This window comes from Plecotus auritus (assembly GCF_963455305.1).
Source record: "Plecotus auritus genome assembly, chromosome: 13".
In the NCBI taxonomy this organism is placed as follows: domain Eukaryota; kingdom Metazoa; phylum Chordata; class Mammalia; order Chiroptera; family Vespertilionidae; genus Plecotus; species Plecotus auritus.
This window is the reverse complement of record NC_137779.1, coordinates 28321571-28340130: the sequence shown is the minus strand read 5'-3', so window position 1 is coordinate 28340130 and position 18560 is coordinate 28321571. Positions and strand designations below refer to the sequence as shown.

General features: G+C 52.1%; 2 protein-coding genes across 5 annotated transcripts in view; one reads left to right on the top strand and one right to left on the bottom strand.

The window, feature by feature from the left end:
• The first annotated feature begins 4282 nt into the window (after window positions 1-4282).
• On the top strand, window positions 4283-12159 carry PIK3IP1 (phosphoinositide-3-kinase interacting protein 1). Its single transcript, XM_080650801.1, has 6 exons — window positions 4283-4501; window positions 5364-5480; window positions 5579-5698; window positions 6556-6756; window positions 6861-6939; window positions 10317-12159. Exons 1-6 carry the CDS (start codon window positions 4432-4434, stop codon window positions 10519-10521), a joined length of 792 nt encoding a protein of 263 aa, XP_080506927.1. The 5' UTR covers window positions 4283-4431; the 3' UTR covers window positions 10522-12159.
• An 861-nt stretch (window positions 12160-13020) lies between these two features.
• The window catches only part of LIMK2 (LIM domain kinase 2), a 57241-nt gene continuing 51701 nt past the window's right edge, over window positions 13021-18560 (bottom strand). For 3 of the 4 annotated variants that reach the window (XM_080650797.1, XM_080650798.1, XM_080650799.1), the window contains 2 exons: window positions 17653-17810; window positions 13024-14736 (listed from right to left, as the gene is read on the bottom strand). In XM_080650797.1, the coding sequence (XP_080506923.1) occupies window positions 14592-14736; window positions 17653-17810 (303 nt within the window). In that variant the 3' untranslated portion in view covers window positions 13024-14591. Of the gene's footprint in view, window positions 14737-17652; window positions 17811-18560 lie in introns of all 4 variants that reach the window. The other variant, XM_080650800.1, reaches the window with a different exon arrangement.

The window sequence follows — 18560 nt, the reverse complement described above, 5'->3', positions numbered from 1 at the left end:
TTAATCTTCTATTATTGAACTGCGGGTCTGGCCACGCTGGGGCCAATCTGAGTCCATGTTTGACACCACCCGTAACACTGCTCACTTCTGCCATCTGGTCATTACAGAGGGCGAGAAGGGCAGTGACCAGAACTTAGGGCTGGGCCTCACAGTGATGTTCATTTCTCTCGCCCTTACATTTCCTTTCAGCCACAGTCACTCTATGATCTTGTTTTGAATTCTTTTTTCCTTCTCTCTCCATTTGACTATAAGACTGAAGTACACTATCGAGTTCACTAGAGGCCCGATGCATGAAAATTTGTGCACTTGGGGAGAGGGTCCCTCAGCCCGGCCCTCTCACAGCCTGGGAGCCCTCAGGGGATGTCCAACACAGGAGCGGGCCTAAGCCGCAGTCAGACATCCTAGCGCTGCCGCAAGCGGGGCGGGGGGGGGGGGGGTCCGGGGGGGCTACCGCCGCCACTTCCGCTACCGCTGCAGTGCTTGCAGCCATCAGCCCGGCTTGTGGCTGAGGGGAGCTCCCCCTGTGGGAGTGCACTGACCACCAGGGGGCAGCTCCTGCATTGAGTGTCTACCCCCTGGTGGTCAGTGGGCGTCATAGTGACCGGTTGTCCTGCTGCTGGGGTCAATTTGCATATTACCCTTTTATTATATAGGATTAGTGCTTCCTGACATACAGATTCTTTAAGGTATCTCTCTCTCTTTTTGTTAATCCTCACCTGAGGATATGTTTCCATTGCTTTTTTTAGAGAGAATGGAAGAAGAGGGGGGAGACACAGAGAGAAAGAAACATCAATGTGAGAGAGACACATCGCTTGGTTGCCTCCCGCATGCATCCTGACCAGGGCCAGGGATCAAACCTGCAACCAAGATACATGCCCTTGAATGGACTTGAACCCGGGGCCCTTCAGTCTGCGGACTGATGCTCTATCCCTGAGCCAAACCAGCTAGGGCTAAAGTATATCTCTTAAGAGGAAATGGGATGAAACAAGCCATGGGAAGAGATGGGTAAAGAAAGTTTTGAAGAGAGTAATCCACACAACAGTGCAGAATGGGAGAGATGGGCAGTAGGAGGCTGGATGATGGAAAAAGGAAAAGCAGTCCCTGACACAGAAGGTAGACAGGTTCAGAAAGGCTGAGTAACTGCTGGCTGACTGACAGCATAAACTGTAACAGAATGAAATACCACGATTTTAAAGATGGGCGAGAGGGATTTTCCCAGCTACCTTGTTTTCCCCCCACCAGGATATATTTAATAGATAAACATCTGATTTACATATTGCTTACATAAATACACATGTTAACTACGATTGTGTATGGCAGTGGTTGGCAAACCGCGGCTCTCAAGCCACATGCGGCTCTTTGGCCCCTTGAGTGTGGCTCTTCCACAAAATACCACGGCCTGGGCAAGTCTATTTTGAAGAAGTGGCGTTAGAAGAAGTTTAAAAAATGTGGCTCTCAAAAGAAATTTCAATCGTTGTACTGTTGATATTTGGCTCTGTTGACTAATGAGTTTGCCGACCACTGGTGTATGGTAAAAGTAATTCACAGCAAACACCACAATCAGGGCTTGGCATACCTAAAATACACAGATGAGCGTTTTGTTTTTTTTACATTTTGGAGATAGAGCGAAGCTTAGGGCAAAAGCATTGCATTCCCTAAAGCTAACCCACCGGGCCCCTCATGCCATGTGACTGCCTAGACTAGGCCTAGCATCTGGCCAAGGTTAATCGCCCCAACTCCTAACCCAGGACTTCCCTTTCCTGTCCCCTTTTCCTGACAGCTCGGCACTCCGGGGCGTCATCTCTGAACTCCCCCGTTTATTGCAAATGCTCTTGTTAAGCTACGAAGTCTGGATCTGAGGTCTGGTTTCTCACCTCCACTTTCAGACCCATTTCCTACCTACCCTACCCGCATCAGGCTTCTCGGCTTCACACACTCATTATGTTCATGAATGCTAAGGCTCGACCCAAAGCTCTTTTACGCCTCCTTGCCAGCCTGCCTTTGTTCTAGGACCTCCTTAACTTCACTGCACTCACCTGAGTCTTTGACTTTCTGTCCAGTTGGTCCACCATTAGTCCCATATCGAACTGTTTGCTGGGCGTTTCTACATGCGTATCTTGCCTTATGCCAAATTCAAAACCAGTGAGGCCAAATCCATTGCTTGTCCCCTAATCAGCTCCACTGCTTAACAAGCTTCTAAAGAACATGGTATCCATGCAAGAGAAAAATAGAAGAATGAAAGGACAGTTGAACTACTGAGGAAGAAATCACCAAGAAATTGTTTAAAAAGATAATAATATGAAGTGATATTAAAAAATAGCAAATAAAGTTTCAAAACATAATAGAGAACTGAAATGCATAAATATGTCACAATATATGTTTATATACATGAGGCCCCTAGAACCATAGGAAATGCAAAATATTCACTGTCAATAACTCATTTTCAAATTGCCCCCCCTTAAAAATCTAATTGCCCCCCTGTGGGGCATGTGCCCCACACTGGGAACCACTGTCCTAACTCCAAAAGGCCTAAGTCATATGAATGTGGTGAGGTTTAATGATGGATATAAATCACTGCAAATGGACTGCCCACAGGGTGGGGGGAGAGGGGAGAAAACATTTGTCTATATGAATTCAGGACTGGAAGGACAGACTACTAAGTATAGCTGCCCAAATGCCTCAATATTTGCATAACATGGAGATATTATGCAGCTCCATCTTTGCCATTAAGAACAAAGGCAAGGTCCTAGCTGGTTTGGCTCAGTGGATAGAGTGTTGGCCTGTGGACTAAAGGGTCCTGGGTTCAATTCTGGTCAAGGGCACATGCCCAGGTTGAGCGCATGATCCCCAGTAAGGAGTGTGTAGGAGGCAATCAATTATTTCCTCTCATCATTGATGTTTCGCTCTCTCTTGTTCTGTCCCTTCCTCTATGAAATATATATATGGGTTACACATGTTAATGTGTACACATTTATATATGTGTGTGCTGCCTCCTGCACACCCCCTTTATATATTTCGTGCACCAGGCCTCTAGTGTGTGTGTGTGTGTGTGTGTGTGTGTGTGTATACACACACACACACACACACACACACACACACACACACACACACTAGAGGCCTGGTGCACGAAATTTGTGCACAGGTAGGGTCCCTAGGCCTGGCCAGGGATCAGGGCTGATTGAGGCCTTCCGGCTGCTGGCCAGGGCCTTCCTTCATTCCACGCCGCCCCCTGGTGGCCAGCGCACATCACAGCAAGCGGTTGAACTCCCAAGGGGACAATTTGCATATTAGCCTTTTATTATGTAGGATTTTTTAAAAAAGAACAAAGGCAAGTAACCACTTTCTCTTTCCCTTCCCTTGCCTGTGGCTCATGAGTGGATGGAACTGGGGATTCATCTCCCCTACTCCCTAAGTCTTGTTCTTTTTAGAGGCTTTGCATGGATGGTGTGGCCAGAGCACAGCCCTCCTTCCCTACCCTCTTCCTTTAGTTTCAACTAAAAAGACCCCTTCTGTATTCCTACTATATGACACCCCAAAATCCAAACATAAGCAAAGGAATATGACCAATCTGAACCTGACAAAGATACACTTTTTAAAAACAAGTCAGTGTTCATAAACATGTGTAACCCATAAAGGCCCTTTTTCTTTTTCAAGGAGTATAGCTCGGCTGGTGTGGCTCAGGGGATTGAGCATTGTCCCATGGACCAAGAAGTCCCGGGTCTAATTCCCAGTCAGGGCACATGCCCGGGTTGTGGGCTTGATCCCCGGTAGGGAGTGTGCAGGAGGCAGCTGATCAATGATTCTCTCTCATCATTGACATTTCTCTCTCCCCCTCTCCCTTCCTCTCTGAAATCTATATATATGTGTATATATATATATGTATATATATGAAGGGGTATCAAGGGTTACTTCTACCTGGATCCTGTTATTTGTGCCCTCTGTGGTTTCTGTGTTTCGAGTCCCTCTTGGTTGAAGCTAGCATGTCCTCCCTAAGTTGTTCTGCCTGGGAGACTATCATTCCAGACCTCCCTCCCTCCAATGATGCCTCCTGACAGAATTACTCTTTCTGTACAAATGGAAACAGGGCAGGCGAAAAGCCCTGCGGATGCGGCCAGTGCAAATGTCAGGCGGACTCGCTGCAAACCACAAGCTGACACCCTCTGCCTCTCTTCCCTTGGCTGAGCGCCTTCCTCTTTTGGCTCAGGGTTAGTGATCTTGCATGGCAGAGGAGCCAGGGGGCGCCTTTCAGCGGAAAAAAAAAAACACCTCCCTGCAGCAAGCTAGCTGGGAAGCTCCCAGTTCTGAGGAGAGGCTGTTTACCAGAAGAGCATAACAAGGGCAGGTCTGGCTGCAAGGCTGGGACCGGGAGGCTGCAACTGCCACCAAGGGGACCCCAACGGGTCAATCACCTGCAAGACGAAGGCGGTGAGGATGCTGTTGGCCTGGGTGCTAACATTCCTCATCAGCAACATGCTCCTAGCAGAAGCTTATGCATCTGGAGGTAAGATGACAATCTTTCCTTTCTGCAGCAACTCAGTGAAGCAGGGAGGGAGGGTAAAGCCCCCTATTTCCCAGGCCCCACAGGTGACAGGAAAGGAAGCTTTTAGCCGGTTTGTCCCACGAAAGCCCCCCCCCCCCCCCACTTATTTTCCTTGCCAGGGGGCTTGCAGCTCCATCTTTGCTATTAAGAACAAAGGCAAGGAGCTACTTTCTCTTTCCCTTCCCTTGCCTGTGTGGCTCAGGAGTGGATGGCACTGGGGGATCCCTCTCCCCTACTCCCTGAGTCCTGGTCTTTTCAGAGGCTTTGCAGCAGGGATGGGGTGGCCAGAGCACAGCCCTCCTTCCCAGGCCTCTTCTGAGGGTCTCTCCTGCCGAGGGGAGTGGGAGCTTGGAGTTACCTCCAGGCAGCGTACGAGGCTCCCCTGATGCCCGCCCGCCCGACCGAGTCAAGGCTGTGGCAGCGTTCTCTCAGGAGGGAGTGTCCCTATGGAAGGATGGCCATAGCTGCGGAGAAGGGAACACCAGAGTTTACGTAACGTGGGATGACAACACAGGGGTGAATCTCAGGCCTGGCTGCCCACCGAACCAGAACCCCGAGGGCCTTCTCCTCGGCGGGGGCCACAGGTTCCAGAACAGCAACCTTGGCACGTGTCTAGGAGTGCTTTCCGGCTTAAAAAAACAACAACAACACACACACACACACACACACGCAAAACAACAACAAAAAACGAAAAAGAAAAAAAAAGCTAGAGCTTAGTCCAGCCCCGGCGCGGTTTTCCACGGGTCCAGGGGCCCCGAGCCCAGGGGACCCAAGCTCCCCGGCTCGCCAATCAGTGTCTGAGGGGGGCTCCTCTTCCTCACAGGCTGCTTGTCGGACAACGGCCACCTGTACCGGGCGGACCAGCCCTCCCCCGCGCCGGGCCTCCGCTGCCTCAACTGGCTGGATGCGCAGAGCCGCCTGGCCTCTGCCCCCGACTCGGGTGAGTGTCCGCCCCGGGCGGCGGACGGGCGGGCGGGCGGGCGGCGGCCTCCGTCCCGGCCCCCAGCCCGGCCCATGGCGCCTTCTCTCCCCTCTCAGGCGCCGGCAACCACAGCTACTGCCGCAACCCGGACCGGGACCCGCGCGGGCCCTGGTGTTACGTCAGCGGCGAGACCGGCGCTCCCGAGAAGCGGACTTGCGAGGACCTGCACTGCCCAGGTACCCACTCGGGACCCCCGTGCCCGGGACCGTGGAGGGGCGGCCGTTACTGCCGGCCCCACGCCCTCTGATTGGTCAGGACTGTCTCCAGGCCGCGAGGCCCAAAGCCCATTGGCTGCCGCCGCCCGGAGTGAGCTCAGCTTCCGCGAGCGCCTTGTAAACAACGGAAGGGGGCGAGGCCCAGCCCTGCGGCCGGGAGTTCCCCGCGGGAGAGCTCCCTGGGACCGGGCCCGTTCCGTTAGCGATCCGTTCAGCCTTTACCGAACGTTTGTAGATTCCCTGCGGTGTGTTATCTTCTGCTCACAACCCCCCCCCCCTCCGGGGAAGAAGTTATTTGGGGGATCTGAGCCTCAGAGAAGTGACTTAGGGAGGCAATGAATGGCAGCGTTCAGATTTGAATCCCAGTTTCTTAGATTCCAGGGCGCAGCAGGCTTGTTGCTCCCGAGGCAGCAAGACACTTTCCTAGGGTCCAATGGATACATGTAAAGATGTAACCCGGGGATTGGCACACACCGCGTGGGCTCCATAAATGTGAGCTGCCCAGGGGAGTCGTGGGTGACGTTTGGAGAGGATGGCAATGGAGCTGGGTGTTGGAAGGTGGCAAGGATTTGGACAGATGAAGACGTGGGAGGCAGGAGAGGCCCTTTCTTAGGGCCTTCCCCTCACGTTGGCCTTGTCCCAGCGATGGTGTGGCCCTCGCAGGCCTGGCCTTGCCCAAAGGGGAGTTTGATTTCAGTGTGTGGGGGTCATTCTGAGCTGGATCCCTCATCTCCCCCAACACATGCTCAGGAAGGTTCGGCTGTGGCATTCACTCAGACCACTTTGTGATGAGAGTTGTTTTCCACTTCAACCTCCAGAAGCTATTTCCCAGGACCTGCCAACCTCCATGACAGAAACGGAGGAGGCGTTTGAAGTGCCAAGGGGAGATGAGGCGCAGCTGCTTGCTCCTGCCAATTCCCTGTCCGTCCGGAGCCAGGCAGCAACCGTGCAGCCCATGATTGGAATCGTCCAGCGGGTTCAGGGGAACTCCAAGGAGAAAAAGGACTTGGGGATCCTGGGTATGACTGCTCCACCACCCCTGTCCCTATATGGGATTCATGAAGAAATATTTGCTTATTGTCTGGGGCATGGCTAATGGGGCCTTGTGTCCTGTCCTTGGCAGGCAACGTGCTGGGCGTGGGCATGATAGTGATCATCATTGCCATCGGAGCTGGCATCATCTTTGGATACACCTACAAGAGGTCAGTAGCTTCTCTTCTGGGCGTCCCTCAGAGGAAGGGAGAGAGGTACACAAAGTTGAATCAGATTCCTTTATGGCATTCTTACCCACCCCCCCCCCCCCCAAAAAAAAAAGCAAGGCCCTAGCCTGTTTGGCTCAGTGGAAAGAGCGTGGGCCTTCGGCCCGAAGGGTCACGGGTTCGATTCCGGTCAAGGGCATGTACCTCGGTTGCAGGCTGGATCCCTGTCCCTGGTAGGGGCATGTGTGAAGGCGACCAATCGACGTGTCTCTCTCACATCGATGTTTCTCTGTCTCTCTCCCTCCCATCCACTCTCTGTAAAAATCAATGGAAAAATATCCTTGGGTGAGGATTAACAACAAAAAAAGAAAAAGTAAGGTGTGGAAAAAGGGAAAACCAGCTCAAGATGTCTAGTAGACACTTGGTCCTCGTCTTTACCAGGTGACCTTGTACAAACCCCTTCCTTTTTTTTTTTTTTTTAAATATATTTTATTGATATTTTACAGAGAGGAAGGGAAAGGCATAGAGAGCTAGAAACATCGATGAGAGAGAAACATTGATCAACTGCCTCCTGCACACCTCCCACTGGGGATGTGCCCGCAACCAAGGTCCATGCCCTTGACCGGAATCGAACCCGGGACCCTTCAGTCGACCCTTCGGCCGACGCTCTATCCACTAAGCCAAACCGGTTTCGGCCAGACCCCTTCCTTTGATGCTTTTATCCTTCACCCCAAAGCCTTGTGAGGTAGGAGTTCTTATTCCCCACTGAACAGATGAGGAAACCTTTGTCAGAGAGGTGAAGTGACTCACCCTGGGTCACTCTGCCTGGGAGTGGCAGAACATGGATGTAAGCCCAGCTTTTTTGACACCCAATTCCCCGATGCGTAATCCAGTGTGTCTGGTGTGGACGTGAGTGGCATTGCAGAAATCAGGCCGGACACTCCCTGCAGGGAACCAGAGATTGCACTCTTCCTGGGAGTGATAAACTCCGGCTGCTCGAAGAGCTCCCCAGCCACCACTTTGGCCACTGGGGCCTGAATTTCCTGAGCCATAAGGCTTTCCTCCAGGACGGGAGGAAGAAAGTGAGCTGGAGGACAGGGAGCCTGTTTACTTACTCCTCCTCGCATAGAGAGCCAAAGAGGCGACCTGGGGAACTCGGGACGTGGCCTGTGGCTGGCACAGCAGGAGGAGGAACGCTTATTTGAGAGGGCCCCTGAGCTACCACGTGGAAAGGCTATCAAGTCAGTGACAGGTGCATGATGATAAGCCCGAGGTGCATTCCTTTTGACAGGACTGTCTGACTGTGGGGACATTATTTGCCCTTTTTGGGCAAAATCAGGGGACCTCATCCCCGAGTGTAATATTTCTCTCCATGATCTGAGAAGGCTTTCTGTAAGGGAAGTGACAGGGTAGCCTGCATTTTCCGGTGGCCACGGCCATGTCTGAGCCCAGAGCCCCAGTGGATCACCCAGCATTAAATAAACCTCCGGTGTCCTCAGAGGTGATACACAGTCAGTCTCCTCACTTACAGATGAAAAAAGGAAAGTTTTGTACTGACAACAATAGGAAACAGTTACCAGGTGCCAGACATGGCTTCAAGCAGTTACAGGCTTTCACTCCGTTCTCACCATCACCTCTACAAGGCAAATGCCGTTATTATCCCGTTTGCAAATTAGGAAATTGGGACGAGAGAGGAGATGTACCTTGCCCGAGATCACACACCTAGCATTTGGTGAGGCCAACTCTTAGCACTGCCACTAACCCGCCATCTGTGCGACGGTGGGCAAATTGCTTCTATTTCCTTTCCCAGAGCAGTGCTGTTGCTCAGGCATGTGACTAAGGCATGTGACTGCTTAGCTCTGTGGTCATAAACTATTCTTCTTTTTTTTTTCTTTTCTGTAAAAGAAAAGCCCTCTTCCTTCTCTGGCTTTCTGTGATTCAGGAAGCAGAGGCACAGGGAGGGCAAGTACTGACCTGAGTGTGAGGGTCTCCTGAGTGCCAGTCTAAGGTTGTTGCCCTTGGGTTGTGCCGGCGGGATGGTTGGCTGGTTCCCTTCAGAGAGTTAGATGAAATGACGCGGCGGCCCTGGCCTACCGTTTGTAGTCAGAATCAAACCACGTTGGCCGAGCGTAGCCCTCCTTCCTCAGCCACGGGATAGCAGTGGGCTCTCTCCTCCAATCTTGTGACAGTTGCCAGGCCTCCGGGTGAGCTGGCTGAACGTTTCTCCGAGGTACCTGGAATCGAACCCACGGCCCTTCAGTCCCCCAGGCTGATGCTTTATCCACGGAGCCAAACCGGCCAGGGCTAAACGTTCTTCATTTCGAGCTCGGTTCTCATGCCAGTGCGGGGCCAGGCCTTTCTTGTAGGTTCACTCCTCCTGTCATGTGATTGCCCTGAGGCCTAGAATTTACCTTCCGGTAAACTCAGGGCAAGGCACCAGTCACCAGACTCGCTGTTACTAACCACTAGACCGCCCCCCTCCGCCCTTTTCTCTGTGAAAGTATACCAAGTACAGCAGAGACTATATGACAGGAAACCACAGTTGGGCTAAAGGCAAGCTCTACCCAGAGTCAGAGAAAAGACTGTTCTGGAAAGAGCTGTTGAGTATAGATTGTTACTCTGCACCTCGGGGTTTCTTGACTGTGAACTGGGGATCTATCCTTCCTCCACACACACCATACCTACCCACCCCAAGAGTATCACAAGTTTTAAGTGTAAACAGAGCACCGATCAGGTTAAACAATTACAGTAGCAGCTAACATTTATTGCATGCTTTTTTAAAAAAAAATGTATTTTATTGATTTTTTATAGAGAGGAAGGGAGAGGGATAGAAAGTTAGAAACATTGATGAGAGAGAAACATCTATCAGCTGCCTCCTGCACACCTCCTACTGGGGATGAGGCCGCTACCAAGGTACATGCCCTTGACTGGAATCGAACCCGGGACCCTTCAGGCCTCAGGCTGATGCTCTATCCACTGAGCCAAACCAGTCAGGGCTATTTCATGCTTTCTTAATAAGGAAGTCTGGCCCTAGCCAGTTTGGCTCAGTGGATAGAGTGTTGGCCTGTGGACTGAAGGGTCATGGGTTTGATTCCGGGTCAGGCCACATGCCCGGGTTGGGGGCTTGATCCCCAGTAAGGGGCGTGCAGGAGGCAGCCGATGGCTGATTTTCTCTCATCATTCGCTTTTCTCTCTCTTTCTACCCTCTCCTTTCCTCTCTGAAGTCAGTAAAAATAAATATATTTAAAAAAGAGAGAGAAAGCTAGTACATCAGCCACTGGGTTGCTGTGACTGCAGCTAGCACCTGCCCTGCCTGGGCTATCGAATGAGCAAAGCCATGCAGGAGGCACAGCCTGAACGCGTCCCTCTGTTCCTGCCAGGGCGAAGGGCCTGAAAGAGCAGTACGACCAGAAGATGTATGAGCGGGAGATGCAGCCCATCACCCTGCCCTTGTCTGCCTTCACCAACTCCACCTGTGACATCGTGGATGAGACGACAGTTGTGGTCCACACCAGTCAGACTCCAGTCGACCTTCAGGAGGGTGATGCCCCCCTTATGGGCCAGGCAGGCACTCCCGGGGCCTGAGCCCCCCCGCAATGGGCAGGAGCCCGTGCAGACACTGGTGCAGGATGGCCTACCCTCCTACAGCCGGGAAGATCTACACTTTTCGTTGAGGTTAAAACCCTCCCTCCACTTTCTTTTTTTTTCCCCTTTTGGTTTTCGGTGAATCCTAAGACGCAGGTTGCCCTGTTGGCTGAGGGCGAAACTGAGGAGGGTCCTACCGATGCTCTTTCTCCAACCCGTGGATGGAGAGAGTTAAGTTTAGTCCGTGGATGGAGACAGTGGCCGCTGCCACGGCAGTGCTGCCGACAAGGGCTTGCCACATTGCCTGTGTCCCGGAGCTGAATCCGGGACGGACAGGGAGCTCCCCGGGGCTCCTCTGTGCTTCATGATCTCGCGTGGCCTCGGTCTTCACCTTTCCGTTTGTCCTCCGTGGGCTTGAGGGGCGCACGCTGTTATTCATAGTTCAGGTCCGGCCGTTTGAGAGGCAACATTTGAAAAATACATTGAAACAATGTCTGGGATGGAACTCCCCACTGACCCCTGAGAACGGGCAATGAGTTTGTACGAAAGTCCGAAGTGCGGGTTGAGGATGGGACCCAGGCTGGGGGTGCTAGGCGTGCGCCAGCTTGCTGGCGGTGACGCACCTCGACAACAGCGGGTCCGGCCAGGCCCGGGGACTTCCTGTTTTGAAAGGAAGGCGCTCACCTCGGCAGCATATATACTAAAATGGGAACGATGCAGAGATGAGCACGGCCCCTGCACAAGAATGACAAGCAAATTCGTGAAGCGTCACATCTTTTAAAAACAAAGAAAGGAAGAACGGACGGACATTTCGCTTAGGAAGAGGGTAAAGGCTATGCCAATGCCTCAGGCCGCCCAGGACCTGAGGTGGGCCTGGGGTGCCTCTCTCCAAGGTGGACAGCGACCCCTTCCTTTTATGGGGTTAAGACAACAGCTTACCTGTGGGAATTGCACTGTGGGGCCTTGTGAGCTGCCTCTGAGAGGTTAACCTGGAGACTATGCTCAGAGACCAGGTTAAGAAGGTGTTTCAGGGCTTGCCCCTGCAGTGGCCTGAGTTTGCAGGGCGCTCTGTGGCCTCCAGGCCAGCCCTTCCCAGTGCGGGCAATGGAGCGAGGTCACGCCCCCTAACTTGTAAAACAGTCATAAAACCATTGGAAGAGACCCTCGGGTTCCTCAGGCCCAGAGGGGAAAGGGACACCCAAAGTCATAAAGTGACCGGCATGCGTGGCTGAGAGGAGAGGACATTTCCCCACCCACTGTGCCACACTGTGCCAGCGGCGCGGCAGGGCCTCCCAGTCCTGATGTCGCATCTGGAGGCCTTAGCAATGCCACCTATCCACAGAGCTTCCTTCCCCAAGGCCCTTCCGCTGCCCCACGTGGAGAGAGAGGGGGTTCATGGGGCCCATTTTCTCTAGGTTGTTGTTCCTGGTGGTGGTCTGCTGGGGGAACCTAGGCCTCAGGGGGTCCTTTGGGGTTCAGTGATGCTGAAGAGAACATCACTGGTTTCTACTTTTCTACGAAAGCATTTCTCTGTGTACATGTTTTATATACCTCATTCTGACACCTGCATATAAAGGGCAGGAAATTGCTCTGCATTTTACTTATACAAATAAATTTTTTTTTTTAAAAAAAGGACTGCACATTACCAAGTCTGTGAGGTGTCGGGAATACGCCTCCCATGAGTTGAGAAACTTGTGGTTACCTTGTCAACACCTGTGTGGCCCGGGCCCCGTCCCTGAGAAGTGGCAGCAGAATGGCTGGTAACCGCAGTCATCCCCAGGAACCTTCCAGGGTGAAGCTGCTATAAAGACGGGTGTGCAGGCCTCTCAGTGGGCGGTTGGTCACTGCAAATCCTCTCCCCCTCGGCCTTCTTTCCGAGGTGAAGGTAGTTAAACATCCAGGCAGCCCTTGGCTGGGGCTGTAGTAGCCACAGGAGGGATGGGTGTGCAGAGGGAGATGAGTCCCTGGGCTGCCAGGAAAGTCCCTGTGGGGGTGACTCCTAGGGCTCCAGAAACAGCTACCAATGGGAGTGTTGGTTGGACTTGCAGCAATAGTTTCTCAGCCTCTGGAACACCCCGGTGATCTCTGCCCGTGGCCAGACACTGTAAGTGCTATCAGCAGGGGGCACCAGGCCTGTGGAGGACTCGAGGACATCCAGGCTTTAGGAGTGGACGCAGAGGGCGGGCGTGTGGGGCCCCCAAGGAGCGACTCAGCTGGTAGGTGGGAGTCAGACCTGCTTTAAGGACTGGGCTGCCTCAGGTGGGATGAGCATGTTCTCTGGAGCAGGCTGGTGTCTACTTCAGGGGAGGGGATGAGAATTAGGGAGCGTGAGAACTCCCCGCTGTGGGGAGTCACGTGACCTGGACCTGGAAAGGCCAGTAGCATTTCCTCTGGAAGGGAACATGGGAGGCCTTGCACTTCCTGGCAGACAGGCCAGCAGACCCCCGACGTGTGTCTCCCTGAGCCAGACCCCAAGTCGCATTTTACTCTCAGTGGCGTCAGTTATGTTAACGGCTTAATTTATTTGGTCTGCTCAACGGCTCAACTTGGGCCCACCACTCCCACGCTTGCAGGGGACAGCTGAGGCACAGCCAGCCACACGACGCTGACCTGGCTGCTGCTGGAGCCCAGGGCTCAAGCCCCACAAGCTTGCACACGCCACACAGAAGTACGGCCTGTATAACGTAGCCAGAGGGGACATCTAATCCCGCAACTCATCAGGTCTATGAACAGTATTTCACATATCACCCAACACATAGAACAGGGTAGTATTAACAGCAACCACTCTCCTGAATCGCTCCCACCCACCGCCTCCCTCCCACCCCGACACAACCACCACACATCGCAGCAATATCCCGACCCATTCCCAATGTGTTAAATATGGCGCAAGCTCGCTCACGGACACTTAGGAGGAGACAGTCTATTTGTGTTGAGTCCCTGGAGTTCTGGGAGCCAAGGGTAGAGGTTCCCCCAGGGCTTGACAGCACCCATAGCTGTGGCTCAGGAGGCTGCAGCCAGGAGCTAGTGAGGTGGGCTAGCCAGCAGGGGAAGTCCGAGACAGATGGCCCGGCTCAGGGAGCGGTCTCCCGCAGCATCTAAGCTCTGGGACTCTGCCACTTCCTTTTCCTGCCCAAGTTGGTGCCTGGACCTAGGCATGGTGAAGGGTGGGCAGTAGCTGCCGTAAGGCCAAGGGACTGCTGAGATTCCCACGCCCCCAGCCTCACGCACTGGGCTTGTGACAAGCCATACTGTCCTCCAGAATCCATCCGGCTCTAGGCAACATGTCTCGGGCTATGAGGGACAGCAGCCAGGATACGGGCTCTCCAGAGGGCAGAGCCTCTTTCTTTCCTGCCCCCAGCCTCTTCCTGCAAGGTGGGTGACTTCCTGTTACAGGCAGAGAGATGCTCATGCACAACGCAGCGTGAGAACATGAGGCGAAAGCTCCCCGCTGCGTTGACGTGGTCTGGCAGGTGAAGAGAAACCAGCCCTTCCCGACTCCTGGCCAGTTCCACCGCAAACTAAGGGCCTCTTCGAAACCTGTCCCCTCGACCCCGCCAGGGGAGGGCGGGACATGGAGTGAAAGGCGGGTAGCACCACTGTCAGTTCACATCCTTACATCCTTGGGTTGCAGCCTGGCCCCCAGTCTGGCTCTCCTCCACACGACCGACCGACCGACCGGCCGCTTCAAGTGCTCCAGTCCTCAGCTGGACCCCAGACCTCGGAGCCCAGGGGCTGGTTCACCCTGGAATCCTGCCTGGCAGGTCCAGATCACGCCGATTAGTGTAAGCAAGAGCCCGGAATCCCAGGGAATTCCCGAGAGGTCACGAGTAACAGATTCCTCCTGGCCCAGGGACCAGCCTGTTTTTTTCTTCTTCTTCACAGCTTTCAGGCGAGTGTTGGATGTACAGACAGGAACCAGGCCCCAAAACGTGAGGAGATGCATTTCCCTGGTGCTGCGCCTGGCTCGCCTCCTGGGGAGGTAGTAGGGATGGCTTGTTCTGCTTCTAAACAAGCTGCCGATCCACAGGAAGCTGGGATGGCCCTGCCCACAGCAGGGGGCTGGGCCAGGGCTAGGGGGGCGAGTCCCGGGTCAGGCCGTACTGCATGCTCACAGTGTGGTCCAGCTCCTCTAGCTCGGCAGGCAGCGGGATGCCCAGCTCCCCCAGGTACAGGGAGAGGGCCTCAAAGGAGTCCTCCAGTTTTGAGAATGCCGGTCTAGAAAGACAAGGGGTTTGGAAGCAGGTGAAACATGGGCAGGGCCATGGGGCGGTGTGGAAGGCATCCAGGCCTGTGGCTTAACCACTTTCTAAGTGTATGACCTTGGGCAAGCCCGTTAACCTTGTGCCTCCACGGGAAACAGGATTGCTGTAAAGGTTAGAGATAACACCGTGAGAAGGCTGGTCTGGTTCTAAGGGATAGCACAGAAACAGAAAGTCCAGGAGAAAAAAAGCTCCTCCCATGTCCTGGAGAAAATGCCATCATTAAAGGTGGGATTGGACAAAGTATCTTTAAAATTTTTCTTTTAATTTTTAAAAATATATTTTTATTGGTTTCAGAGAGGAAGGGAGAGGGAGTGAGAGATAGAAACATCAATGATGAGAGAGAATCATTGATTAGCTGTCTCCTGCACACCCCACACTGGGGATTGAGCCCACACCACAACCCAGGCGTGTATCCTGACCGGGAATTGAACTGTGATCTGCTGGTTCCTAGATCGATACTCAACCACTGAGCCATGTTGGCCAGGCCTAAGTGCCTTTTTATAAAAAAAATCCATCGATTTTAAAGAGAGAAGGAGAGAGGGGAGAGAGAGACAGAGACAGGGAGAGGGAGTGAGGAACATAGATTTGTTGTTCACTTATTTATGCATTCATTGGTTGACTCTTGTATGTACCCCAACTGGGGATGGAACCCACAACATTGGCGTATCAGGTCAATGCTCTAACTTAGCGGTGGCCAACTGGTGGTCTGCGGACCATGGGTGGTCCGTGAGGTCCGAAAGATTGGTGACCGCTGCTAACCAACTGAGCTACCCCGTCCAGGACTTAGTGCCTTTTCAAAGATCCTCTCCAGTCCTCAGACTGTTTCCACACCATTGGCTCTGCCTGGGAAGGGCATTTCATAGGCGTAGAACTCTCCTCAGGAGAAAGCAAACACAGTGCCCCCAGTGCTGCGGAAGTCCTGGGGCCCTGAGACATCTCAGGCTTCCTCCCCCCCTCCTCCACGTCTTTACTTAAACATCTCGTCACTTTCTCAGCCTACTCTGACCACCGTATTTAAAATTACAACTTGTGGCCCTAACTGGTTTGGCTCAGTGGCTAGAGCATCAGCCTGCGGACTCAAGGGTCCCAGGTTCAATTCCGGTCAAGGGCATGTACTTTGGTTGCGGGCACATCCCCAGTAGGGGGTGCACAGGAGGCAGCTGATTGATGTTTCTCTCTCATCGATGTTTCTAACTCTCTCTCCCTCTCCCTTCCTCTCTGTAAAAAATCAATAAAATATATTAAAAAACATAAAATTACAAGTTGTGGCCCAAACAACTGTCTCTCTGGACACTGTTCATAGCCTTTGTCACTTTCTGATATTCAGTACAGTTGATCTCTCCTTGCTGGAATGTGAGTTCCAGTGGGGAGGCACCTTTGTTTTGCTCACCACTGTAACCGAGTGCTTAGGACAAATCTAGCACATGGAAGGCACTCAGTAAATATTTCTGAATGCAAGACAGACATTGAGAATGACTGAGAAGGGGTATTACCAAACAAATATTGTATAGCTTCACATCTTTTCCTCCTGCTCTTACTCTGGTGTGTACTAAAGGACTGTGGTCTTTGGGCCCATGAAGGAACAAGATTTAGAGCCTCCCACCAGCCAATCCTGACTCTACAGCAGACTTCTGTAAATCATCTGTATATATAAAAGCCTAATATGCTAAGTGTCCAACTGCTCCACCAGTCGCTATGATGTGCACTGACCACCAGGGGGCAGATGCTCCGACCGGTAGGTTAGCTTGCTGTTGGGGTCTGGCCGATGGGGACGGGACAAGATGGGCTGGACATGCCCTGGAGCCCTCCTGCGGTCCCTCCCCAGCCGGCCAACCTCCCGGGGTTGTTATTATTGTTTATTAATCAATTTATATATTATTTTCATATACATTTTACTAATTTTCTTTCATCTCTGACACTTCCATTATAGAGAAAGGGTGAATAATGATATTAAAATATTTCTACTAATTAATTTCCTTTTAATGTGCACAAATCCGTGCATCAGGCCACTAGTTTAAAAATAAAGATGATGTGCCAACTGGTTACCTTGGGGAGATGGAGTTGGGGAGTGAGGAGAGTGTTGAGGGGCACATTAATTAGGAGACTATAGCAGATACATAATTCCTGTGCTAGGTATTTTGGTAGTGTGTGAATCTGTCTTTTAAAAGAAACATGATTTTTGATAGCAGAAAAAAAGCACAAAGATTCTAGGTTTCTAATGCACAAACTTGAAAAGTCCCAGGGTAACTTTGGTAATAATGGAAGTTATAACTTGAGGAAATGAAGGTAATTTTAAAAAGATTTCAAGGAAGAAATTAGCTAAATGCATGAAGATGCTCACTGTAGTAATACCTACTGTAAAGAGAAACTGGAAAAATCTGAACATCTACATTATGTATATCATAATATGTTCAGAGAGTTTCCTAGAATAGAATTTCAGGTAGTTAACAAAAATGCTAACCAGGAAGCCTGGGTAGCAACAAGGAAAATACAGGGTAAAATAAAAATTTTTTTCTCTATTTGAGATCATAAATCTATAAAAAATGTGTGTGTGGTGTGTGTGAACATGGACAGGGGAGTATGGAGACATGAAGACACTTATTCTGTTAGAAAGGTATAGGTTTGGGTGAGTCCTGTTAAAATTTCTTTTAATGGTGGTGTCTCTGTGTTACACCCAGGTCACTTGCAACTATGCCCTCATCCCCTCCACCTGGTATGTCAGAGTTGTCTGGTACCTCAGTGGTTGATAGTCACATCCTTGAGCTCAAGGCTTCTGCCACCCCTGTGCCTGGGAAGGGCGTGGGGACAGCCAAAGGTGGGGCAAGCCTCCCAGGACCTCGTGGGCTGGGGCAAAGGGGCAGATACCAACCTGCTCTCGGGCTCCAGTTTGCAGCAGATGGTGGCCAGGGGGAAGAAGGCTGGGGGGCAGTCTGTGGGGACAAACTTCTCCCAGAAAAGCTTCACGTTGAGGCCATAGTCCAGTGTGCGGGGCAGGCAATCAGGATCTGCATACACCTGCCCGATGATCTGCAGGCGAGAAGGTGGCTGGTCAGACAGGGACTACGGAGGGTGCGGCCCACAGCAGGGGAGAGGGATGCTGGCGCGTGCACAGGAAGCACGGGCAGAAGAGGAAGATGAAAACGAGGTTGAAGAGCCACCCTCCCCAACCCTGCCTCTCGAAGTCTTGTTAATCCCGACTTGTCTTTTGACTGAGAGTCTGAATACCGAGGAGGGTTTAGAAGGTCTTACTGCAGTGGAAGCACAGTGCTCCGAACCTAGAGGGGCAGTTCCCACACATCCCTCCCTGCCCTGCAGTGTCCCCTGCCAGAGTTCAGGCTCTGTCAAACGAGGGGCTGGGTCTGATGCATGTCTGAAATCCTGTGGCACCAGCCTACCCTTATACACAGTAAATACTCAATTGATCTCTATTAAAGAAAACGATATTTGCCCTGGCCAGTTTGGCTCAGTGGATAGAGTGTCGGCCTGCAGACGGAAGGGTCCTGGGTTTGATTCTATTCAAGGGCCCATGCCCGGGTTTCAGGCTCTATCCCCAGTAGGGGGTATGTGGGAGGCAGCTGATCAATGGTTCTCTCTCATCATTGATGTTTCTCTCTCTCTCTCCCTCTCCCTTCCTCTCTGAAATTAATTAAAAAATAATAGTAATTTTTAAAAGAACCTTTCTTCATTATTCCAATTGTCCGTTGTCTCTCTACCACTCACCACTTTGTAGGAATTACAGAAACCCTTGAATGTATGTGTTGGGCTGACTGCTTCGAG

What these genes read in the sequence shown, in the direction of transcription:
- PIK3IP1 (XM_080650801.1), top strand. Translation starts at nt 4,432, where the DNA reads ATGCTGTTGGCCTGGGTGCTAACATTCCTCATCAGCAACATGCTCCTA. An exon ending in GGCCTCTGCCCCCGACTCGG is followed by an intron (nt 5,481 to 5,578) that starts GTGAGTGTCCGC and finishes CTCCCCTCTCAG; the next exon opens with GCGCCGGCAACCACAGCTAC. An exon ending in CGAGGACCTGCACTGCCCAG is followed by an intron (nt 5,699 to 6,555) that starts GTACCCACTCGG and finishes TTCAACCTCCAG; the next exon opens with AAGCTATTTCCCAGGACCTG.